The sequence below is a fragment of the Ovis aries genome, chromosome 6 (genome assembly GCF_016772045.2).
Source record: "Ovis aries strain OAR_USU_Benz2616 breed Rambouillet chromosome 6, ARS-UI_Ramb_v3.0, whole genome shotgun sequence".
Taxonomy (NCBI): Eukaryota; Metazoa; Chordata; class Mammalia; order Artiodactyla; family Bovidae; genus Ovis; species Ovis aries.
This window is the reverse complement of record NC_056059.1, coordinates 104,279,112-104,306,178: the sequence shown is the minus strand read 5'-3', so window position 1 is coordinate 104,306,178 and position 27,067 is coordinate 104,279,112. Positions and strand designations below refer to the sequence as shown.

Here is a 27,067-nt window from a genome sequence, read left to right as displayed (position 1 = left end):
CATTTGCCACTCGCCTCTACGGAGACTGAAGCCCATGCTGCTATGGCTGCTGACTTCAACATCCCTGACGGAGTTCAGGGTGAGTGAGACACTCTGTGCTCCAGGGAATCTGGTGGGACAGGACTTTAGATAGTTGGGCGTTTTTAGAAACAGATTTTATTATCTCAACCCGTGCATCTCCTCCTGTCTAGAGAAGCACTAAATCCCTTCATGGTGACATCAGATCCTCATGATAACAATAAACCTTTTGTAAAATGAGTGCTTAATGGTGCTGAACTCCCTCTTCACTAAAATCTTATATACTGACCTTCCCCCACTGCTGCTTTGGAGCAGCCTCTCAGAGATATCAGAGATGCTGCCTCTTGGGCTGCAGTTCTTGTTTTGCCTCAGATAAAATGTGTAGGTAGCTCTTAGAGAAGGGCCTGGTGCAGAGTAGGCATCAGTGAATGTCTGCTATTATTATTACCACATCCCAGGCACATAGGAACTGAAAATCAAGATATTCTCAGAGAAAAAAACCCTGAGATCCATGAGAGACAATTTAAATAAGGAGGTCACAGAGGGCTTTTAAAGAAGAAGATCTATATGGATAAACAACAAGGTCCTTCTGTATAGCATGGGGAACTACATACAATATCCTGTGATAAACTATAATGGAAAAGAAAAAAGACTAACCACCATCAAATGTAATTATATTTGCTATAATTATGCTACTATGAATTTTAAAAACGTTAAAAAATAAAGGAGACCCAAGAGAGACCTGAGGGGTGAGGTCATACCTCAGTCGAGTGAGGATGGGAAAAGGATATTTCTGGAAGAAATAATAGAAGGTATAAAAGGCGTTGTGATGAGAAAAAAGCTGACATGCACAGAGATGTCAATCACAGTGTTATTTATAATAGTGTACCCATGGGGCTTCCCTGTGGCTCAGCTGGTAAAGATTCCCCCTGCAATGTGGGAGACCTGGGTTCGATCCCTGGGTTGGGAAGATCCCCTGGAGACGGGAAAGGCTACCCACTCCAGTATTCTGGCCTGGAGAATTCCATGGACTGTATAGTCCATGGGGTTGCACACCCAGCTTTTCATTACATGGAAGAAATAAAAAGAAAAGCCTATAAGAGTTGTACCCAGCAGATAGTCTGGGTTCTATTTTGCACAAACATATCTTTTGTTCGTGGGTTCAGGTGACCTGAGAGTGTCAATTCCTTCCTCCTATAAATACTGGTTAAGAACCTGCAACATGTCCTCAGTGCTGAGGATACAACACAAACCTTTGCCTTTGCAGAGTGGCATTCCAACCCTGTGGCACTCACAAGATTTAGCAAAAGCAACTGTGAGAAATTGTGCTCATGGAAAATCACTGGAATCTCTGCAGTTCATCCATCCTTGCAGATCCTAACCTTGAACCAGGCCAGACCATCAGAGAAATATGGGTATCAACTCCATTGCTTTGATCCTTGAGCCAATGGAGATAAATGAGGCAATGCTGACGTTGGGCTGGAGTTCAATGGCTGAGATAAGAATCACAGCTTCCTGTTGGGCCCAACATTCGGTAATAAAAGTAGAGTTTCTATCAATCAATTTAAGTTATTCTGCTTCCCTTTCCTTCCTGAATGGTACCACCTACGTCATCCTGACAGCCATCTATGTCATCCTGACATCTCATATCTCCTGAATCTGTCCTTGCTCCCATGCTCAGGACATGGTCTCATCATCACTTCTGATCTGGTCAAGTGCTAGAGCCTCCCATAGGTCTGTACCTTAGGGCTCCTTCAATTCTATCTGACAGGCTGCTCAATTGAGCTTCCTAAATTCCAAATCTGATCTTCCTTCTGAAACCAAGCAGGACCCTGTGAGGCTCCTGGGCACTGAAAACTTTCAAACAGTTTCTAATCAGGGAATGGAGGGGACTGGAGACAGGGAGGAGCAGTCAAGAAACACTAATGCAGCCACAGGGCAGGGTCCTGGTTCTGCCTCAAGGGATACATATAACAGTATCTTTGAGCTCTTCTGCAGAACTGAAACTCCCAACTAATGGAAGACGTTCAGTTCAGTTGCTCAGTTGTGTCCGACTCTTTGCGACCCTATGGACTGCAGCATGCCAGGCCTCCCTATCCATCACCAATTCCCAGGGCTTACTCAACTCATGTCCATCAAGTCCGTGATGCCATCCAACCATCTCATCCTCTGTCATCCCCTTCTCCTCCTGCCTTCAATGTTTCCCGGCATCAGGGTCTTTTCCAAGGAGTCAGTTCTTCGAATCAGGTGGCCAAAGTATTGGAGTTTCAGCTTCAACATCAGTCCTTCCAATGAATATTCGGAACTGATTTCATTTAGGATTGACTGGTTGGATCTCCTTGCAGTCCAAGGGACTCTCAACAGTCCTCTCCAACACCACAGTTCAAAAGCATCAATTCTTCGCTGCTCAGCTTTCTTTATAGTCCAACTCTCATATCCATACATGATTACTGGAAAAACCATGGCTTTGACTAGATGGACCTTTGTTGGCAAAGTCATGTCTCTGTTTTTTAATATGCTGTCTAGGTTGGTCATAGCTTTTCTTCTAAGGCACAAGTGTCTTTTAATTTCATAGCTGCAGTCACCATCTGCAGTGATTTTGGAGCCCAAGAACATAAAGTCAGCCACTGTTTCCACTGTTTCCCCATCTATTTGCCATGAAGTGATGGGACCGGATGCCATGATCTTAGTTTTCTGAATGTTGAGTTTTAAGCCATCTTTTTCACTTTCCTCTTTCACTTTCATCAAGAGGCTCTTTAGTTCTTCTTCACTTTCTGCCATAATGGTGGTGTCATCTGCATATCTGAGGTTATTCATATTTCTTCCAGCAATCTTGAATCCAGCATGTGCTTCATCCAGCCTGGAATTTCACATGATGTATTCTGCATGTAAGTTAAATAAGCAGGGTGACAATATACAGCCTTGACGTACTCCTTTCCCGATTTAGAACCAGTCTGTTGTTGTTCCACGTCCAGTTCTAACTGTTGCTTCTTGACCTGCATACAGATTTCTCAAGAGGCAGGTGAGGTGGTCTGGTATTCCCATCTCTTGAAGAATTTTCCACAGTTTGTTATGATCTACACAGTCAAAGGCTTTGGAGTAATCAACAAAGCAGAAGTAGATGTTTTTCTGGAACTCTCTTGCTTTTTGTATGACCCAACAGATGTTGGCCATTTGATCTCTGGTTCCTCTGCCTTTTCTAAACCCAGTTTGAACATCTGAAAGTTCACGGTTCACATACTGTTGAAGTGTGGCTTGGAGAATTTTGAGCATTACTTTTCTAGAGTGTGAGATTAGTGCAATTGTGCGGTATTTTGAACATTCTTTGGCATTGCTCTTCTTGGGCATTGGAATGGAAAGAGACCTTTTCCAGTCCTGTCACCACGGCTGAGTTTTTCAGATTTGCTGGCATCTTGAGCGCAGCACTTTAACAGCATCGGATTGAACCCGGGTCTCCTGCATTGGAGGCAGACGCTTTAACCTCTGAGCCACCAGGGAAGACTATGGAAGATGTTAGCATTCTTCATTTCAGAGAGGATGACAGTTAACCTGCTTATCAAGAGACCACCTGAGGCCAGATTAAAGAAGTGCAAGCCCTGCACACACCCTGATCCTTATCAGCAGTACCGCCCTTAAGGTATAGCTATAAAACTCCTCACCAAATCCTCCCAGGTAGGGACACAGTTTTTTAGGGCAAGGGCCTGCTGTGTCCTCCTTTTCCTGACAAAGCAATAAAGCTTTGCTTTTCTATTTCACCCAAAACTCTGTCTCTGAGATTTGATTCGGCACTGGTGCACAGAGATTGAGTTTTTGATCAATTTTCCTGAAAACTTCAGTGTTCAGGGACACTTCAGTATTCCCTCGTCCTCGGCTGAAAGTCAGCTGTCAGCCCAGCACACTGCCTTCCTTGAAGAGGTGCTGCGTCCTGGCCATGCCTCCCCCAGCCCCTGCCCTCTCAATCCTCATGTTCTTGGAGATCCACACACAGCAGGGCACCCTTGCCTGAATCCTTTATGTTTGAACAAGATGCCTGCCCACCACCTGCAGTGTCCTTCCTGTCTTGCACACATCAGATGCTCCCTGTCCCCAGGACTCAGGTTCAGCTGCACGTGCTCTGTGCAGCCTTCCCCAGGTGATGGTGACTTCTGTGCTACCGGAGCATGAAGACAGCACAGGGTGTTTGCCCCTCTCCAGGTGGGCAAACAGCTGAGCAGGTTAGCATCAAGGGCAAGGCTGAGACTCTAAGTCACACAGTCCTGGACTCAGTCCCACAACTCAGTCCCACTAAACATGTGATCTTGACCTCATTACTTAATGCTGTAATATGAACACTTGTGGTCCCCCAACATGCAGATGTTGAAACCTAACATGTGTTCTGAGGATGTAGGAGAGGAAGCTTTGGAAAGGAGCTTAGGGCATGAGGATGGAGCCCCCTGAACGAAATTAGTGTCCTTGCAAAAGAGGCCCCACACCCACCCACAGAGCTCCCTCCTCGCCTTCCACCCTTCTGACTTCTTCCACCAGCAAGGAGTCTATCATCTGCAACCTGAAGAGGGTCTACATCAGAACTTGACCTTGCGGGAACCCTGATCTTGGACTTCCAGCCTCCAGAACTGTGACTTATCAATTTTTGTTGTTTATAAGCCACCTAGTCTACACTATTTTCTGTAGTAGCTCAAACAGATCACAACACTTAAGCCCTCTCAAGTTCAATGTCTTCATCAGAAAAAAGACAGAAAATAGTAGTATCTACCTCACAGGGATAATAAAACAATTAAGTAAGATACATAATACACTTAGCACAATGCTAAGTAAACACTCCATAAACGTTATAGTAGCCGCCAGTCATTATTCACTGGAACCAGCACTGCTATTCTCTTGTCCTGGCAGACATTACTAATCTACGACAACCCTCAGCTTTGCTGAGCTGGATGGGACCCACCGAAGCCTTATGACAGCATTCCAGAGAGTCACTACCAATCAACTGCAGATGGTGCCTCAGGATGCCTGTCCAGTCACCCTTCGGATCCTAGCCTTCTGATGGCAGTGCCTGGCACTGAACCTGGCACTTGGTAGGTGTTCACAATGATTATGCAAAAAATAAATGTCATAATTCCTTATATACCTTTTGCAGCATCTCTCGTCTTCTCTTAATTATTAGTTTTTGGTGGAGTTTTTTCTTTTCCTGCTTCAAGTCATTGTCCAACTTCTGTTTTATAGAAAAGACTTCTGTTTGAGCCCGCTCCAAGAGTACTTGCATCTGATCTTCATCCAAGTAGCCTGCTCTAGATGAAAAAGATGCCGAGTTAGTTGATGTACTGTCCAAACTCACCTGCAGCTTGAATGTGCTGTTGATGAGTGTTTATCTCCATATTAGTTTGGTTTGTATCTGAGAAATCTCTATCATCAGAACGGGCAGCTAAGACATTACTAAACTGCAGGAAGGGAAAGATCATCTTTTTTAGAGGCATGTAGAGGAAGCTCAACATCACAAGAGACATCACCTGTTAGGGCAGAAACTGGGGAAGAGTTTTTGGAGAACGTAACATTCAAGAGGACCACAGTGGAACAAATAGAATCTTCCAGGAGGAAATGATGGACTAGGACCTCCTGGTGACATGAATGGAACAAGCAAAGTCCAAGAGATAAATCAGGGAAAGCTCAGTGTGAGGATTAACTCTGTGTATCAGATAGACTGGCCAGGGTGCCCACATCAAGGATCATGCTTGAGTATCTTTGTGAGGATGTTTTCTTGTGAGATTAGCATTTGAATGGGTAGGCTCAATAAAGCAGATTGACTCTCCCCAGTGTGGGTGGGCATCACCCAGTCCACTGAGGGCCTGAATAGAATAAAAAGTGGAGGAATAAGAAATTCTCCCCTTTTTTCCTGCCTTGCTGTTCAACTGGGACATCTCATCTCATCTCCTTCTCTAAGACTGGGATTTCCCCAGTTCTCAGGCCTTTGGCTGAATTGCACCACTGGCTTTCCTGTGCCTCCAGCTTATAGATGGAGAGGACTTCTCAGCCTCCAAGCCATGTGAGCCAATTCCTCAAACATATCTCACTGGATCTGTTTTTCCAGATGCTGTCAATATTACCACTACTGTTTCCAGTCTGTTTGCACCCCTGGTCGAAGCCCCTGCTTGGCACACAGTAAATTCTCCATGGAAGCTTCCTGAATGAACGATAGATACACATTTCAGAAATATATCTGTGCCAACCTACTAAAATAGGATTTAAAAATCAGAGGTAATATACTTCCCTGGAAACTGCTCCCAACAGTACAACCAGCTGTCTGGAGCTTCTGCTCAAGGCAAAGAGCTGCTTCTTTCACTAGAGTGAAAATGAATCAGGAATGTCAAATCCACTGCAGTGACAAATTCATTAGCATCTTTAGGTGGGAAGTGTTCATATAATTTGCACTTTACAGAATCCTCATTAAAGATGGCAAGAGAGCTGGAAAGTCCTAATACAATTAGCTAGATAGTAGAACCAATCACAAAACCATGGTTGTCCTAAGAAAACCAACCTAATCATCATGGCCCTATTCATTTTAGAGCTTGTAACTTACAAAGAATAAATTTCATTGGTGACACTCATGAGTCTCAAAGACTAGCTGAGAAGAAATGCTGTCAAGGGGCTAGAAGCTACAGTGATTAACACCATTTACCTGGCCTCATGGTACCCCAAAGTTGCTGAGAAAAAATACCCAGAATCCAAGATAAGCATCTATGTGTATATACTTAATTCCAAAGGTCAAGACTTGGAAGCAACCTAAATGTCCATTGACAGATGAATGGATAAAGATGTGGTATATACATACACGTATACAATGGAATCTTACTCAGCCATAAACAGAAGGAAATAATGCAGACAATGCCATTTGCAGAAACTAGGATGTAGCCAGAGATTAGCATACTAAGTGAAGTAAGTCAGAGAAAGACAAATATCATGTGACAGTGCTTACATGTGGAGTCTTAAAAAAACAAGATGCAAATGGACTTATTTACAAAAAGAAAAAGCCTCACAGATATAGAAAATAAAATTATGATTACCAAAGTGGGGAGGAGAGGAGGGATACATTAGGAAGTTGGGATAAACATATACATACCACTATATATAAAATAAATAACCAACAAGGACCTACTGTATAACACAGGGAACTATATTCAATATTTTGTAATAACTTATATTGGTAAGTAATTAACCTCCAATTAAAATAAATAGATTTATATTAAAAAAAATAAAAATTCAATAAAAAAAGATTCTGAAAAAGAATATATATATATATACACACACATACACTCATTTACATGTATAACTGAATCAGTGTGCTGTACACCTAAAATTAACACAACACTGTACATCAACTATAATTCAGTTAAAAAAAATCCCCAAAACACAAAAAACAAAGGTGAATGCAAGAGCCAGCAGTGCGCTGGAGCTCAAGGAGAAGCAGGCTGTCCTGACCATCCAGTGCCTCTAGGCCTCCACCACTGATGCCTCAATGAAATGCTGGGGATTTGCTTTAAAATGACTCAGGGTCAGGATGAGCAGCTACATCAAGATTGGCCACAAGTTGGTACCTACTGAAGTTGATGATGGGAACATGTTGGCTCATTGTAAAGTCATCTCGACTACTGACTATATTTTAAATATTCTATCATGCAAAGGATTCTTCTAGCTAGAGAATTCTCAAGAAATAAGTCAAGTAGCCAGTGCATTCGATGAATGAACAGAAGTAGATGGTCTCTAGGGCTTCCCAGGAGGTGTTAGTGGTTAGGAACCCACCTGCCAATGCAGGAGATTAAGAGATGTGAGTTTCATCCCTGGGTCGGGAAGATCTCCTGGAGGAAGGCATGGCATACCACTCCAGTACTCTTGCCTGGAGAATCCTATGGACAGAGAAGTCTGGCGGGTACAGTCCATGGGGTCACAAAGGGTCAGATACAACTGAAGCGACTTAGCAGCAGTAGCAGCAGATGGTCTCTACGAGGAATGTTGGAGGAAGGCTGTTTATCTGCGTTACATGGGGTGGTTCAGGAGTCTTACCTCTCATGTTTCTGGATGAGGAGGGTTAGCTGAGCAGACGCAGTGCTCAGCAGGCCTTGCACACGGGTCTCTGACGACTGGATATTCTGGACCAGGTACTCCCTGTGGCCGAATCTTTTGCTGAGATGATATCTCTTACTAGCCTGGAAAAAGTCCATTAACTCTTCGACACTCTCCTGTTTAAAAGAAAATCGAGAAAACATGCCTAATTAAAATTTTGAGAAAATTCTTTCTAGTTATTTAAAATATTACTTTTCCTTTCTGAAGAAAATACACAGAAATAGAAGCCCCGAGATGAATACCTTAAATTCCCAGCCCTGAACAAAGGCTTAGAGGAAAGTACATACTAATAGGAAAGGGAAACTGCTGTATACCTCAGGGAGCTCAACTTGGTGTTCTGTGATGACTAGAGGGGTGGGAAGGGACGGGTGGGAGGGAGGCTCAAGAGGGAGGAGAATATATATATATATATATATATATATATATACACATATATATACATATATATATACATACATATATACATACTTATAGCTGATTGCTGTATAGCAGAAACTAACATAACATTGTAAAGTAACTATCCTCCAATTAAAAATAAATTTCAAAGATAAATTATAAAAAAAAGAAAGGGCTTTGAAAAGTGCATTCAAGACCTGGATGGTAAAGTCTTATCAAAACAATTTTGCTGTCTTAGGAATGAAATGTATATTTCACTCAGGTGTCCTTCACCCACATGCAGTCACACCTCTGAAGTTCCCCAAACACAGCACTACGTCAGGTGCTGAAGTTCTGGGATAAATCGTCACTGGCTCTGACCCCAGCACCCCCACATTCACCGAGCACATGAGATGAGTCTGGTCAGAGTAGCAAGAAGTTCTTAGAATTTACAGAATGCATAAAAACCCAAGCAAGCACACAAGAGTAATAATAGCCTAAAACACACTGGGTGCTTTTTCTGGGCCTGGCACTGGACCCAGAGTGTTTCTCATCTTTTCAAACTTAATCCAGGGAGAGGATTCTATTATTCCCATTTCACAGATGAGGAAACTGAGTCCACACAGCTGGTAAACGACTGAGCAAGGCTTTGAACCTCAGCCATCTAATTCCTGGGCCTGTGCTCTAGCTCAGTAGAGGCTGTCTCGCAAATCGAGCTTCAACCAGTAGCACCGTAATTCAATCAGCAGAAATGAGACCTGCAGTAATTAAAACATCAGCCTTAGTGTATAATCCCACAGACTGGCTCTGCTGTCTCTTTTCCACCTGGTGAAATACTGTCCATGCAATGGGTTACTCGGAGGTTCAATGTCTTCTTCAAAAAGAAACATACAAGGCCCTGGACAGTCCCCTTTCCACACAAAAGCTTTAATCTTTCCAGGTCCAACACCTGAGGATTTGCACTCTCCAGACAGTGAAGAGTGGAATGGTCAGCGGGATGTGTCCAAAGGCCAGCTTTTCCCTAAGAGTTCTTGGCAGCAGAGTCAACACAGCAGGAACGCTGAGATGATATTTCCATCCTCCACGGAGCTGGATCCCGTGAGTCGGCTGATCTGAGCCCTTGATGTCGGGAAGCTCAGAGTCGGGGTCCTCAGATACCAACGTGTCTGTGCCATGGCACTATTGCCACAGCTGTTGCTTTTCTGTCCCCAGTCTTATGAACAATAAAACATGTACTTTCCGACATGGAGAGTCAGACACAGCTCATCATGAGGAGTAAGTAAACTGGCAGCAAAGTCCAAAGTCTGTTCATCCCTAAGAGATGCTCTAGGGTCTGAATATCTACCCAGGAGTTTATTTACTCTCCTAAAGTTTTAGTCAGAAAAACCAAGAGGAAAAAGGAGAGGCTGGCTAGTTCTCTTCATGCTCAGATGTCCAGCACCTTCAGAGAAGGGTCCTCGCTTCCCAGAGAAGGCTCACGAGGGCCACCTGGTCTCCTCCTGGGATGGCTCTGCTCTATCACAACCCTTACTCACAGGGCCTGAGTCAGAACCAGAACTCCGGTGTGTTACTGCACACCAGTGATCTCATTCTGTGTATACAGGGCTTCCCTGGTGGCTCAGACAGTAAAGAATCCGCCTGCAGTGCAGGAGACCTGGGTTCCATCCCTGGGTTGGGAAGATCCCCCTGGAGGAGGGCATGATAACCCACTCCAGTATTCTTGCCTGAAGAATCTCCATGGACAGAGGAGCCTGGCGGGCTGCAGTCCATGGAGTCACAAAGAGTCAGACATGACTGAGTGACTAAGCACACACATACAGGTGCAGGTAAAAGACCTTAGGCAGGCCTCGTAAAAATATTGACAGTCTCATATAAACAATAGGTTTGGCCAAAAAATTCGTTTGGCTTAAAATGTTACAGAAAAACCTAGATGAACTTTTTGGCCAATCCAGTATTTGCACAGTCATCTAGGAATTCATTCTGTCTGGATTAATGACACTCAAGCTTCCATGCACAAACACCCACAAATTCACCCAAGCCTATGAAGACAGAGATCATAAGCCCTAGGTACACATCACCACACATGTGCACACACACGTACATATAGGCACTTATATATTTCTAACTGCTATGTATATTAAACATATATTGTGCCAAGCACTGGCTTTCTGTGAATTTGATTAAATCTGCATCATACCACTTTTAGTATGGGGACTCTATTACTTCCATTTTACAGATAAGGCAACTGAGACCCAGAGACACTTGGCAGTTTGCTTTAGTTGACAGAGCTGACAGGTGGTGGAACTAGAATTCAGGTCCAGGTGAGCTAAGTCCAGGGCCTGTGCTTCAAGCCACCATTCATTTGACCTGCTTACTGGAAAGTCACCCTCTACATCAAGAGGTGGAAGGAAGACGGGGTTACTTCACTGGAACCCAGCACAAAAGAAGAGACGGGACTTAACTCGGGGAGAGGAGACATTTAGTGAAACAGTTCAGGAAAATGACTCCTCCATCAGAGGGAGCCTCATTTGAGGCATTACCTGTATTTTAGAGTAATCTTGCAGCAGCATTTTTGCTGCCTCTGGCTTCAGCTCTCCTTTGGAAATAGCACTTTTTATCTGGGTAAAAAAGATGTTGTGCAGTTCATTCCTCTGGAAAATGGCCAGCTGCCTGTGGGCCTTGGCAAAGTCCTCCTCCTGCTGCAGAGCGAGCGACCTCCTCAGGTGTTCCTGCTCCAGGCCGTGGAGGGTCCGCAGGAGGCTGCTGCACTCGACGGCAGACTGTGGAGAAAAGAGGGAGTGCGTGGGGGGGTGACACACCAGCCAGGTGTGTACAGGCACATGCACGCAACATGCAGGCACACACATGTCCCAACACACAAGCACAATGCACATGAATGCACCCGGCAATAATGCATATATATACATGCACACTCATACAGGCACACACATGTACACACAGGACACATGCATGCACCATCAGCATACATGTGCACATTGGACATTGATGCACATAGAAAAACGCACACGCATGTGAAGTTACATACACATGTACACACAGCACATGTACATGCAGCGCCAACACACACACATGCATATACACATGCATAGTGCACGTAAACACACCCAAAATAATGCATAGACATGCACACACAGGCACACACACGATACACACGTACACACAGGACACGCACATGCGCCATCAACACACACATGCACAGTGCACATAAATGCACATAGCAATAATGCACATACAAATACACAAAGAAGCACACACATGCACACACATGTACACACACATACACACAGCACACATGCATGTTACACATGCACACACCCAGTGCATATAAATGCACACAGCAACAAACAGTGCACATACATGCACGAAGATACAGGTACACACATAAGCACACAGGGCAATACACTTAACACACACATACATGCAGATGCAAGCACATGTGTGCACACACATGGAACACACACGTGTATACACACATACACAGAACCATCTCAAAGAAGAAAATTCATAAGTGTGGAAATCTTCAAATCAAACTGCCTGAAAATAGCCCACAAAATGGAAACATCAATGGACTGTGCTGTTAGGCCTCTCAAGCTTATTTCCATCATCTTTCATTTTTAACTTGGTTGAAGAGAAAAATACCAGTGATAAGGCCCAAGCTGAGATCATTTGTGTAAAATGGAGGCAAAGAGGAAGTAAGAAGTGGCTTCTGGGATGCCTGCACTTTCCATGGTCCAGAGAGAAGGCAGGGGACACACTTTCACTGAGTTCCTGATGCATCTGCACTCCCATCATCTCAGAGACTCATGCTGCAGGAGGGCGTGTTAGTAATCCCACCTGCAAGGGCAGAATTCTAAGAAGACCCCAAGATCCCTGGCCCCTGGTATAGACATCACATGAATCCCCTCCTTTTCAAGGGACATAAACTTTGAAGATGATGGGACTGTCAGTCCCATGAGCCACAGAAATGTGTTCATCCCCTGCTCCAGTTCAGTTCTCCTGTGGCACAGATGAGAGACTAAAGTCTAACGCAAAGGACACCCCTTCCCAGGCCTGCCAACCAGGAGAGGTCATGCGAAGTGGCCTGGCATGGGACACACTAGAGTGGTGGGGAGTGGGGCAAGGTGGAGACAGAAAGCCCTGCCTACAGGGCCAGCCACTTCAACCCACCAAGGAAGGCTCCGCAGGACTATGTACTTGGTGTGGCCACATCTTCCCGTTTTTTTTTTTTAAAGAGAAGCTGAAAGTCTGGGTTTTCATCCAAAATTTTATATTTTAAAAACTGGCAACATATGTGCATTTTTAAAGACACATTAATATAGTAGTCATTCACCACAACTCCCTACTGAACTTTTCACTAAAATAGACTTTTCAGATAAATGAGGCATGTTTATCCTTTGGCTTCAAATGCCTGAAAAAGCAACATGCATGGAGGGATTGGGGGACATGGACCAGGACAGGGCACTTCAATCCTAGCTCAAGAATCACAGGCCTGGGCCAGGCTATTCTAGCAACTGCTATTTACACTGACTCTACACCATCAAGATGGGGAGACAATGGAAACAGTGACAGACTTTATTTTCTTGGGCTCCAAAATCACTGCAGGTGGTGACTGCAGCCATGAAATTAAAAGACGCTTGCTTCTTGGAAGAAAAGCTATGACCAACCTAGACAGTATATTAAAAAGCAGAGACTCGACTTTACCGACAATCGTCTGTCTAGTCAAAGCTATGGTTTTTCCAGTAGTCATGTATGAATGTGAGAGTTGGATCATAAAGAAAGCTGAGGGCTGAAGAATTGATCCTTTTGAACTGTGGTGTTGAAGAAGACTCTTGAGAGTCTCTTAGACTGCAAGGAGATCCAACCAGTCAATTCTAAAGGAAATCAGTCCTGAATATTCATTGGAAGGACTGATGCTAAAGCTGAAGCTCCAATACTTCGGCCACCTGATTTGAAGAACTGACTCATTGGAAAAGAACCTGATGCTGGGAAAGATTGAAGGCAGGAGGAGAAGGGGACAATAGAGGATGAGATGGTTGGATGGCACCATCGACTCTATGGACATGAGTTTGAGCAAGCTCTGGGAGTTGGTGATGGACAGGGAAGGAAGCCTGCTGTGCTGTGGTCCATGGGGTCAACAAAGAGTCGGACATGACCCAGTGACTGAACTGAGTTGAACTACATCATCAAAAATGTGACACTGTATCCAGAAATTATGACTGTACTAAATGACACTCCCTGTACTCAATTTAGCAGGCTGGGCAAATTGTAAAAATGTCTTATAGAAGTAAATCTACCAGGGGTGGTTAGAGTGTAAGAGTTCTTGCACGGAAGGCATTTCTTCCTTAAGCACACACATAGAGGAGTTAGGAGACCTCAGGGAGCTCAGGGCAGGTGGTGCTGGCGCTGCCTCTTCTCCAAGCATCTGGGAAGCTAGCAGATCTGGAAGAGAGTCCTGGTACACAGCACATACCCTGAACGGCCAGTGGCTGCTTGCAGGAAGCTGGGCAAGTCACTTCCCCTCTGGGCTTCCGCTTCCCCAGCTCAAACTGAAAAGACTTCATAGGCTGACTGTTTTACGCCATGGGCTTCTTTAAAGTTACACGAAATAACGCAACATGATAAACACTGTATAGAGCAGGGCCCACGGTGCCAAGTTCTGGTCTAAGTCCTACACAAGCATTAATATTAACTGTCCTATAAGACAGGCATCATCATTATCCCCAGTGTAAGGATGGGGAAACCAAGACCCAGGGAGCCTGAACAATGCCCCTGGAGGAGCAGAGTGAGATCTAAACCTAAGCCACCCGCGCTGAGTCCATGGTCAGCACTGACCTCCCAAGAGCCTCTCCCTGGAGAAATGCTTTGAAAACTCTTTGGGATTACATAGGCCTTTCAATTGGAGACGGCAATGGCACCCTACTCTAGTACTCTCGCCTGGAAAATCCCATGGACCGAGGAGCCTGGTGGGCTGCAGTCCATGGGGTCACTAAGAGTCGGACATGACTGAGCAACTTCACTTTCACTTTTCACTTTGATGCACTGGAGAAGGAAATGGCAACCCACTCCAGTGTTCTTGCCCGGAGCATCCCAGGGACGGGGGAGCCTGGTGGGCTGCTGTCTATGGGGTCGCACAGAGTTGGACACGACTGAAGCGACTTAGCAGTAGCAGCAGCAGCAGGCCTTTCAATGTGAACAGAATTCATTGCTATACTAATTATTGGAATTCCTAAACTACTCAAGAAAACGGATACTGCCCATTTTGTTTTTTTTTTTTAAGCAAATTTTTGGAGGAATAATATGACTGATATATTTTCATGCGTTTTTACTTAAAGGTGACTATAATAAATGAACAGATAAGTACAAGGTCGTCAATAGTTTTCTAAGATGGAATGGTTTGAACAGACTGGAAGGGAAATAGCTCTATTACCTTTTGCCCTTCAGATGGTATTTTTGGAAGCAGAATGGCTTAAATAAAGAGACTGGTCTCTGCACAAGGTGGCCTGGGAGATCCAGAGGGATAGTCCCCTCCCATTGGCCCCTGCATGGACAAAGCAGGAAGACACTGTGTGTCTCGCCTTCTCAATGCTCCCAACAGCCAGTGTAAATAATGAGCCAACACTTAAAACTGCATCGCCCCGGGCGGCCGTGAGGTGCAGTTGCTGGGATGAGCTGCCTGCGTCAATCTTGGTCCACCCACCTGTCCTACGGCAGGTGACCTTCTCTCCATCTGATTCCTTCCCTATAAACATGGGATCCTATCAATTTCCACCTCCCTGAGTGAGTGTGAATATTTGAAGAGAAGGTCCAGGTGATGAGCTTAGAACAATTCTTGGCCCACAGCGAATGCTAACTAAGCGTGAGAGCATTTCATGAAATCAGAAACTGTACTGTGATGGTGAGTGGAAACAAGCATGATATACTGTTAATGAACTGCATAAACTTCACTCAAATAAGAAAATACATTTAAAGCAAACGGCTTAAGCTGAAATCCTAGGACAGGAGTGGGGGCCCTTTAGCATAGCTATATCTCCAGGCTGAGACACAGTAGAACTCAACAAACAGGCTGAACGAATATTGGTCTGCTGTTGAGCTGTCAGATGAGTTTCAATTTTTTTTTTTTTTTTTTGGAGGGGAGGAGTTCTTTTTATGCTGTGGAGCTGGAGTTGGCAAGCTTTCAGTAAAGAACAAGATAAATATTTTAGGCTTTGCAGGACACATCGGGTCTCTGCCACATATTCTTTTTGTTTGTTTGTTTTGTTTTTTATTTTTTGTAATTCTTTAAAAATGAAGAAACCGTTCTCAAGGGTCAGACAGAAAAAGGCCAGGCAGGATTGGACTCCTGGGTCCCAGCTTGCTGATCTCTGCTTTCCAGTCCTTCTCAAGCCTTCGTTATTGAACGCATATTATTTTTATCAGAAAAAAAAATTCGAACAAATTTAGGAAATGAGAGAGAGAGAGAATGAGGTTGTTTGGGACTGAATCACTAACTGTGTGTAATGCATTCTTTTTAAGTGCTGAGCTCAAGGAAACTCGGTCCTGACCTGTAAAGTCACGGATGGAGATCAGAGAGTGCAGTCAGCTAGGGGAGCCTCAGCGAGCTCAACAGTGCCCCTCCTTAGAAAGACACATCCACCTTCCGACTCCAGCACCTGATGAACGTGGTCTTCCTTGAAAGCAGGGTCTTTGCAGATATACTTAAAGATCTCATGAGGTCATCCTAGATTATTTGGTCCTATATCAAAAGATGAGTGTCCTTATAAGAGATAGAAGAGCAGGTGACAGGGTCAAGGGGCCATGTGAAGACAGAGCTTAAGATTGGAGGGCTGTGCCACAAGCCTTCAAGGAATGCCTGGAGCCACCAGAATTTGGAAGAGGCGGGGGTAGGGGGGATTTCTCCCCAAGAGATTTCAGAGTGGGCACATCCAGCTGACACCGTGATTTTGGACTTCTGGCCTCCAGAACTGTGAGAGAATGAATTTCTGTGAACGGTTCTAAGTCACTACGTCTGTGGTCATTTGTTATAGTGGCTGCAGGAAATTCATACAGGAGCCAAAGAGAGGATAAGTCACACTTATTTTCTTATCCCTAAAATGAGATGGGTGTTGAAGTGAAGGGACCCCAGTTGCAGGGGAGTGGGCGGGAGCGAGATAGCATAAATCACCCCTCTCTTCTTCACTGCCCGGTCCACGGTCTGACCACAGGTGACCATGTGAGAGCCAGGACGCGTCACCCCAAGAGCTCGCCTCACTCCTGGGGAATTCTGTGCACAGCCGCCAGTCTGGGGAATGGACATTAGGAGTCGAGAAGCTTGTTCCTAAGTAGATGTTAGACACCTCCCTGCCCCCCCACCCCCACCGATGGATCAGGATATGTGGGCTCAAGTCACTAGAGCCAACCAGCCATCTCTTTCATGAAGGAAGGAAAAAGTCAGGCTGGATTTGGTACACTTGGGAAAAAAACACACTGGCATGATTCCTTTCAAGATAGCAACTGACATTCTAAAAAAATGAGAGCTGGTCTCTGATCAACAGAGGCCGGCCCTGGGAAGGCTGACGGATCAGAACTCCCAGGTCCCGTACTGTGCAGGAGAGCCTTCTGTAGCCCAGACCAGGGGACGCCTTTCCTGCATTACTTCTCCCGGCCACTCAGAGAGGCTGGTGCCCTTGCCCTTGATTCATAGACTTACAGAAGCTAATCAGGGCCTTCAAGAGCAGAGGGGAGTCTAGGCTTGTCTGGTTCCAGAGCCCATGCTGGAGAGAGAACCATGATGTAGTACAGTGCAATCCAGACGGACACGCATGCACTGACATCACAGCCCCCTGAGCTATGCTTTCCCAGAATGAAGCCTTTCTACTTGCCCCATTGCCTTCCACGACACTTGAACGTGCCTCTGTTATAACACAGCTGAATGAAGTCATACTTGTCATACGTGAGGATCCTTCATTAGCAAGAACCATGTCTCGATGTTCTCTGCACCTTCGCTGCCTAGACAGCAGTGATCAGTAAATGCTTTCCAAATGAATTCTGGGTGGTTGGATAGATGGATGGATGGATGGATGGATGGATGGATGTGTAGATGGACAAGTAGATAGAACGGTGGTAGGTGGATGGATGGATGGGTTGGGAGTTGGATGGACAGAAGCATGGATGAGCCGTGAGTGAATAAATGCATGGATGAATGAGTAGATGGGATAGATGGAAGGGTTGGCAGGTGGGGAGAATGGATGGACAGATGGATGGATAAAAGGGATGGATGGGTAAATGATGAATCCCTAAGAGGAAGGAGGGAGGCAAAAGAAAGCCTCTCTCTCAAAGCTGCCTTACCCGCTCACTGACACGTTTCAGCACCTCTTCTGCTTCCTCCAAGGCTGCCATCTCCCTCTGGTACTGGCTTTCTGTCTTCTTCCTTGTTTCCAGGTCACACTCAGCCGTCAGAGCCACCATCTTCCGATCATACTCCTCTTGAATTTCTTTCTCCAGCAACAGAAACTGCTTTTTAAACACAGCGCCCATCCTCCTCTCCACCTGAGGGGAGAGCTGGCCACTGCTGGTCAGATTTTTCAGCAGAAGAGCAATGATATCTTTGCTGATTTGAGTTCGACAAGCTTCCAGATCTGAGTCTGCCCGATTCAGGGTTGCAATTTCCAACCTGGGAAACACAGAGGTCAAGGGAATTCCATTACATAAAATTGCAACAGAAACCAAAGGTCCCTCAGAGCGCTGAGGTTTTTCAATTATTTGTGGGCAAGGTCTTTCTTTTTTCCTTTTCTCTCCTTTTCCCTTCTTCCACTCCAACCAGTTACAAAAGGACAGTGAATAAAGCAGCAGAATCTTACTTAATAAAATTCCAACAATGTTGGAAATGACATGGAATATAACTAATATAAGTCATGGTCTTTCTCAACAAGCCATAAATCAACAACATCAACAAGACTAAGAGAAAATGGTTAAATATTTGGAGGATTTCAGAATTAAAGTTTACTTTTTTCCAATTAAAAATTAATTTATAGGTGTGCCAACTAAATGTAACCTGGTATCCTGTATGGAATCCTGAAATATAAAAAGGACGTGAAAAATTAGGGGAATCTAAATAGAGCTTAATTAATAATAAAGTAACAGTATTGGTTCATTATTTTTAACAAGTGTACCATAGGAATGGAAATTTTAATAATAGGGGAATCTGAGTACAGGGTATGTACAAACTCTCTGTACTATATTCTCAGTTTTTATGTAAATCTAAAACTGCTCTAAAAATGAAGTCTACTCCAGAAATATTGTGAGATACTTCACAGGGTCTCAGATTCTGAAACTTGATTGCGACAACTAAAGACACACATATACATCAACCTGTCTTCAATGTGGCTGAATTTTATGGTATCTCAGCTATACCTCCATAAAGCTATTAAAAAATACAAAGGACAAAATTAATTTATGTTCACAATAGAAAAATCTGGAAAATAATAAAAACACCAAAAAAGACTTCATTGACTGTAGGTCTACCACCCAATCAGAACCAACGAAAGCATTTTCTTGTATTTGCTTCCAGTTTTTTTTTCCCTGCACATATTTTAGGTACATAGATCCAAGTACAATTTTGTCCTTTTTTCAATTACTACTATAGCAGGCATCTTCAAATGGTATTTAAAAGCTGCAAAAGTTTCTTTTATAATGGTTGAAAAATATCTCACGATGCGGTGTGCCATGATTCAATGACTCGTTCTTCTGGTGGTGCACATTTGGGTTACTTGAAAAATTCAAAATCTAAAATAATCTGAAGTAAACATCCTTTGTAAAGAGTTTTTTTGGTATTCACAACGATCTCTTTGGTATTATTTTCACAAAGAGTGTCAAATGTGGGTCAGATGTGACCAATATTTTTAAGTCTCCTAGGACATCATGCTAAAACCACTTTGCAGAAAAGCTTCCCATCAATGCAGTAGGTCCTTATTTCACCTGTCCCTCTACTTAACCATTTTTACCAATTTGATAGAAAATGGCATCTGACTGTAAAATATAAGTCTTAAGAACACTTTACTGTGGACATTTTTAAGCATTTTAAAGTAGAATAGTAGGACTCCCAATGCAATCATTACTCAGCTTTGAAAACTGTCAATATTTACCAATCATGTTTTAGCTACTCTATTCAAAGCAAACCAGGATATTTCATTTTACTTTGGATTTCCTCAGTATGCATCATTAACTATCAGGAATATATGTGTGTCTACATATAATGTTTATATACATGTATACGGGCTTCCCAGGTGGCACAGTGGTAAAGAATTCACCTGCCAGTGTAGAAGACATAGAAGACACGGGTTTAGTCCTGGGGTCTGGAAGAGCCTGCGGAAAAGGAAATGGCAACCCACTGGAGTATTCTTGCCTGGAAAGTTCTACGGACAGAGGAGCCTGGCAGGCTACAGTCCATGGGGTTGCAAAGAGTCAGAAATGACTAAGCACACACACACATACACACACACACACACACACACACAAAAGTGAATGTACATGTATATACACACACATAAGTGCAAATGTATGTCTATATATGTATATATGTTTATGTTTATCAGTTTTACCAAATCTTGATATCATTATCATATTAAATATCATTTAACCCTATCATATTTGAAATGCTAACAATAATTCCAATAATTCATATCAGTCACTATTTTAACTGCCTCAAGTGTCCCAAAAAATTACAGTGGACAGTCTAATTCAAGAACCAAACAAAATCCGACAATGTTGCCTAAGTCCACTTTAGACTATATCACTCTACCCTTCCATTTTCCTTTGCATGCCACTGATTTGTTGGGAAAACCAGGTCATTTATCCTGCAGAATCTCCAACATTCTGGAATTGGCTGATTGCTTCCAAGGGTGTCATGGTTTTTCTGGCCTCCGTTTTTCCACAAACTACTAGTTAGATCTAAGGTCTTGATTGGAGTCAGATTCAATTTGTTTTTGAAAAAGTACCATTAGTGGTGGTAACATGTGCTTCCTGTAGAGTCGTACTATGGGTGCATGACTCTACAAAATACAAAGATGGGTCACAGGTTTGAGTGGTGCCAGCAAGATCCCTATACCAGGAAATTCCCTATTAACCTTTCACCTAATGGTTTCAGTATGCATTATAATTGTTAGCTAGATCCATGATATCATTAGGGGTTGGAAAAATATTAGTTTCTTATTCTATTATTTCTTCTATATTTTTTAAGCTGTAATTCTTCAAAAAGAAGGACTTTCTCCTCAACAATGCAGTTACTCTGACATAAAGCTCATAATTAGGATAGATGTTTGAGTCTTTGCTAATTAAAGAGTTGGTGTCATAGCAACCTCCAATGGTGACAAATGAGTTGGGAGTCTATTCATTGGTTTATTTGCTTGTTTGTTTTGGTATGAGAGCAAAAGATTAATAAAACTTTCCCCAACTCCCTGAGAACCTGAGCTTTGGCTAACTTCTACCCGAAAACCTCAGAAGGGTAAGAACATCAAATGTGATACTAGGTGACATGGCTTATTATAAAAATGATGCCTGATTGATAAATTACTTCTGGATGGGAGGACTTGTAAATGAACCATACATTCTGAATAGGGAAGCATCCTCTGAACTTCCCTGAATAAGGTCATTCTTGGACCTATGCAAGTCCCTTGTGGAACACTGGAAGCTATGCCTGTGAGTTCCTACAGAAGATGCTGGCAACTGTGGGGTATGAAGCATTTAAGTTAAGAAAGCTCCCACACTTGCCTGATGTGGACTGAATTTCCTTGCACCGGTGCTATGTGACTTGGAGAGAAAGCACCTCAAAGATAGGTGTAGGCTGCAGTGTGACCTGAGACAAGGGCACCCACAGAAGAATGTCTAACTCTGCACTCAGAGGACATGAATGCTGTGCTCCATCCTTGAGCTACACAGAAGGGGTGGAGTGTGGCCTATGGAAGTCTTAAGAGTCCAGCCACTCTTTCTAATGCTCAAATTTTACCATTTTAGATCAAAATGGTTCTCATGTCCTTTAGACCAAATCAACCTAATTTTAAACAAAAGCTCGTCCATTTCATTCTTTCAGTTCTTCAACAGGTATTTACTGAACACGGCATGGGCAGAGAGTGCTTTGCAGGTTACAAAGCAAGGAAGAAGCAAAGAGATGCCTCCAGGTGATGTGTGCATGGTTAAATATCCAAGGAACCAAACAAACCATGGTTCACAGGTTCAAAAAAAAATTACTTCTCTACTGAGACAGGCAAGATAGATTTCACACCTTTAATGAAGCTTTGTGTGATAGACAAACAGTGTCACCCCCAAAGATGTTCACGTCCTAATTCCCAGAAGCTATGAATCTGTTAGGTGATACGGTAAAGGTTGCAGATGGAATTCAGGCTGTTTAATCAGCCCACCTGACAACAGAAATTGATAACAAGGTCTTTTAGAAGTGGAAGAGGGAGGCAGAGGAGAGGTGGGAATCAGAGGGAGAGGTGATGAAAGACACAGAGGCAGAAGTGATGAGATAGTCAGCTTTGAAGATGAACAAAGGGGCCACAAGGCAGGAATGTGAGCAGCTCCAAGAAGCTAGAAAAGCCAAGGAAATGGATTCTCCCTACAGCTGACACCTTGATATTTTCTGAAAAGGGAAAATGAACGTGTTAAGTCGCTCAGTCATTTCCGGCTCCTTGCAATCCCATGGACTGTAGCCCACCAGGATCCCTTGTCCATGGAATTGTCCAGGCAAGAATACTAGAGTGGGTAGCCATTCCCTTCTCCAGGGGATCTTCTTGGCCCAGGGGTCGAACCTGGGTCTCCTGCATTGCAGGCAGATTATTTACCATCTGGGCCACCAGGGAAGCCCCTGATATTTCCGAAGGAGGCCCATATTGGACTTTGACCTCCAGAATTATAATATTGGGTTGGCCAAAAAGTTTGTTCGAGTTTTCTGTAATAGCCTACAGAAACATTTTGACCAACTCAATACATTTGTGTTATTTTAAGCCACCAAGCTTGTGGTCATTTGATACAGCTGGATATGAAACTCATTCACCTTAGCTGATTCACGCCATACATCCATCATTCATTCATTTATAAACTTGTATGTGTGGCTGCCTGTTGGATAAACTGCAAGTGCTTTCCTAGGGACATGAAGACTGAAATGAACAGGAGGGAGGACATGTCCCTATATTCTTTGCTGTTAAACCACTTCCGAGCTTAAACAAGCTGGGTAAAGAGCTTAGTTTCCCCATCACCTCACGGGGACCGTCTTCATAGGTTTTTGTTCAGGGTTAAAAGACATAAGAAATAGAAAATGCACGGAGTATGGCATTTTGTCACTTCTATATGCAGTAATTTCCTTATTCTTTACTATTCTCTCTCCCGGAAAGCTGGCTTCAGAAGAGAGTAGGTCCTCACACCTCACCCTTTCTGACTGCCTGGGAACGCAGGTTCACAGGCACTTTCTGTTTTAATAGTATTGATGTTAATCACCATGGATAAATGCTCAGAAGCACAACAATAAGAGCTGTCAGGGTGTTCCAAAGCCACAAAAGAAAGAAAAATGTCCCTTTAAACCAATTAAAATAGCATGCAATTAATGAAGCGATCATCTGTTAATTTCCCAAATGGCACAGAAGAACAAAATGCATGTTAAGAATGTATCGTTGGCATATCGGATTGGGTCCACTTGTGAAATTCCCATCACCCACTATGGCACTTACAATTATTTAGACAGTGAAATACACATATTTTTCCAACCCTCTCCCACAAATTCTCTAATGCCTCCAGGAAACAAAGACATTTTAAGTTACACAGGCTGGACTGAGATTCTTAAAATTCTCTACTACTTCACAAAGTTGGCAGAGTTGGCAAGGTTTAAACCTGTTTTCCTAGGGAACATTCATTTGGGATTCCCAGGTGGCGCAGTAGTAAAAAAATCTGCCTGCTAGCACAGGAGACACAAGAGACTAGAGTTCGATACCTGGGTTAGGACAATCCCCTGGAGTAGAAAATGGCAACACTCCAGTATTCTTGCCTGGAAAATTCTACAGACAGAGGAGCCTGGCGGGCTATAGTTCATGGGGTTGCGAAGAGGCGGACATAACTGAGCACACACACGCAATTCCTAGGGACGTTTCCTTTGTTCAGGTCACAGAAATGTCATCTTGTCACTGTACTTTAGAGGGGGAGGTATTTGCTCAGGCCAATTTTGCTACACACACACCCTGAACAAGTGATAGCCCTCTTAAAAATGAATGACTTCACATGGAACTTAGAACAACGACCAGCACAGAGGAAGCACTTCATAAATATAAGCCCTTAAAATGTATGAATAGGCTTGTCTATGATAACATCCTTCTAAGAAATGGAACAGCTGAAATTATCCAAGAACAGATAAATACTTTGAATAGCTACTGATGATAAAAGAGAGAAAATAACATGAGTGTCTTTTTCCTTATTATTTCATATAAAAATTAATCAAGTTCTCACCAAATGGCAAGTAAGGTGTCAGGACGAAATCAGGATAAGATTTGATGCAGGAAATGCTCTGAATGAGAAAGAGGACTCATTAACATGGAAGGTAATTCATTCAGAAGGAAAATGAAATGGCCAAGGCCATTTTTTACAGTATAAATCCAGTGTCTTCAAGTTGGCTGGTGTAAGCATAATAAGCATAATAGATCCATGAAAACCAAGTGAGTATTCAGTTCAGTTCAGTCGCTATTAGCGACACTGAAATTTTCCTCATAGGAGCCAGTTTCCATGGCATTTTACTGTAGCAAGATTCTATGCAGGGACTATAAATCATATTTATATCCAGTGGATTTGAGGGCCTGGACAATGGATATTTAGGGGGAAAGACCCCCTTGGTGTCCTCGCTGCAAAATTGTAATGGCAGGTTAAATAAGTAAACACTGTGTGTGAGTGAAATACTGGGTAGTTATGATAAACCTTAAGTCTGGTGGCTCAGATAGTAAAGAACCCACCTGTAACGCAGGTTCAATCCCTGAGTTGGGAAGATCCCTTGGAGGAGGGAACGGCAACCCATTCTGGTATGCTTGCTTGAGAAATCCCATGGACAGAGGAGCCTGGTGGGCTACAGTCCATAAGGTTGCAAAGAGTCAGACGTGACTGAGCAACTTTCACTAACTCACTCACACTCACTCTCACACTCACTCATTCACACTCACATTCACTCACTTACACTCACTCACTAAGTTTTTCAGTTTGGTATAAACTCAAATAGATTATGATCAGATTCAAGGTCAGCAGCCTGTGTCCTTGTCCTTGACCTTTTCCTCTTAAAGATCTCTTGGTTTAGAAGTCACACTGGTCCCTCTCTCCAGCCTTGAGCTGCTCCTCAAAGGAAGCACAAATGTAGACAGAGGTTCATCTTTTCATCCTGGCATTTCCATATCACTACCTGCTGCCCACTCCCCATTCCTACCTCCTCTCGTTGGCCAGACCCCAACAGGACAGCTCCGGAAGATACAAAAAAGAGAAGGGAGGGTTCCTCTCTCCACTTGCCTGTTTCTCAGGAGATGATGTTTCATTATGTCTGCAAACATCATAAGCCTGGGAGTCACACCAATTTAGCTTCCAATCTCAGCTTCTCCCTCCCCCTGTTAAGCCCTGGGTCATTCAGGTGAGTTACTTTATGTCTCTGAGCCTGGTTTCCCAGTTGGTTAATGAGAAAATTATCACCCCTGTCAAATGAAGGTCACTGAGACACAAATGACCTTATCTATCACAGACATAGTGAGCAGACTTGTGGTTGTCAAGGGAGAGGAGTGTTGGGGGAAGGACTGGGACTAGCAGATGCAGATTATTATATGTCGCTGTTTGTTTACACTGGGACTAGCAGATGCAGATTATTATATGTCGCTGTTTGTTGTTTACACTAAGCTGTGTCTGACTCTTTGGGACTCCATGGACTGAGTGGACACATCTCCTGCGTGTCTCCTGCTTGGCAGGCAGATTCTTTACCACTGAGCCACAGGGGAAGCCAAATTATTATATATGCATGCTAAGTCGCTTCAGTCAAGTCAAACTCTTTGTGACCCCATGGACTGTAGTCTACCAGGCTCCTATGTCCAGGGGATTCCCCAGGTGAGAATACTAGAGTGGGTTACCATGCCCTCCTCCAGGGGATCTTCCTGATTCAGGGATTGAACCGCATCTCCCGAATTGGCAGGCAGATTCTTTACCACTAGCATCACCTGAGAAGCCCAAATTATTATATATAGGAGGGATAAACAACAAGGTCCTACTGTATAGCACGGGGAATTCTATTCAATGTCCTGTAATAAACCATAATAGAAAAGAATATGAAAAAGAATGTGTATACATGTATACGTATATATAAATTGCTTTGCTATACAGCAGAAATTAACACAACATTGTAAATTAACAACTATATTTCAATAACATATTTTTTAATGAAGATCATTGAGATGATTAATAGTGCCTTTCATGCACAGGCTTTGTTTTAATAGCTTGACGGATATCAAACCATTTAATCCCCATGATGACCTTGTAAGGTAGGTGAAGAAATTGAGATGCAGAAAACTTAAACCATCTTGTTGAAAGTCACATCATTATCCGGTGGCAGAAGTGAGATCTGAAGCCATGCCATGCGACCAGAGTCCAGGCTCTGCGCTCTGCCCCACTGCCTCACACTGACGTGCTCAAAGTCCTGAGCCAGCACCCGGCACAAAACAGATGCTGGAAAATGTTACTTCACATTGTTGTTGCTATGGTAATGACCGTCAGAGTCTTCCTTGGCATCTTTCTTTACGGCAAAGAAGAAAATGTGAAGAGAACGTAAGCAGATAGAGAGAGAGAGAGGCAGAGAGACGAGTGATAGATACACAGGTGGACTGCATATGAATTCTTATTTGGAAAATTAGATTTTGCTGTACCTGGAGACTAGATGACGGTGACAGGAAAGGAACTGTAAGACGGAACGTTTAAAGATGGCTTTAGAAACGAGATCAACCTTGGATTTCAGCTAAGTCATCATTCCAACCAATGCCCAGGTTTCCTCAATGCTTTTCCCACTGGAGTTCCCCAGCCTCCACTCTGCCCACACACGGGAGGGGCGCTAAATGCTCCTCCAGGCATCTGTCCATTGCGGGAGAGCTCAGTCAGAAAGGTCCTCTTTGTAACCCTCTGAGAGCCACCTTCCTAAAGTTTCCATCGTTCCAGGTTCTGCCGTCTTCCTGGTGACCTCAGAGGTATCTGGGGATGGTGACCACGTGCATACCAACTATCTCCAGTCATGGGTATACGACAGGGTTTTACCAAGAGCAATGAGAGGCCAGTGAAGTCAGGGTCACTGAAAAGAATGGACCGAAGGCCCTGGATGTGAGGTTGAGTGCAGGTCGCCAGTGAAAACGTGCCAATGGCCAGAACTCAGGCAGTGAAGCTGAGATGGACATGGGGGAGAGCTCTGGAAGGGACAGGTGAGGGGCCCTGAGGAGAGGCCATGTCGAGATGACGCCCACAATTCCCTGGGCTGTTTGTTTCCTCCCATGGGACCCCAGATGAGAATTCCTGGTTA

At 43.7% G+C, this 27,067-nt stretch overlaps 1 protein-coding gene across 5 annotated transcripts in view; it reads right to left on the bottom strand.

The window, feature by feature from the left end:
- The window catches only part of EVC2 (EvC ciliary complex subunit 2), a 163,413-nt gene that overhangs the window by 64,131 nt on the left and 72,215 nt on the right, over window positions 1–27,067 (bottom strand). For all 5 annotated transcript variants that reach the window (XR_009601162.1, XR_009601163.1, XR_009601164.1 and 2 more), the window contains exons 10-13: window positions 17,851–18,175; window positions 11,046–11,285; window positions 8,071–8,246; window positions 5,144–5,303 (exon numbers count right to left, since the gene is read on the bottom strand). Coding sequence is in view for 2 of the 5 variants with exons in the window: in XM_042251640.2 (XP_042107574.1) it covers window positions 5,144–5,303; window positions 8,071–8,246; window positions 11,046–11,285; window positions 17,851–18,175 (901 nt within the window). In the remaining 3 variants the exon portion in view is untranslated. The remainder of the gene's footprint in view (window positions 1–5,143; window positions 5,304–8,070; window positions 8,247–11,045; window positions 11,286–17,850; window positions 18,176–27,067) is intronic.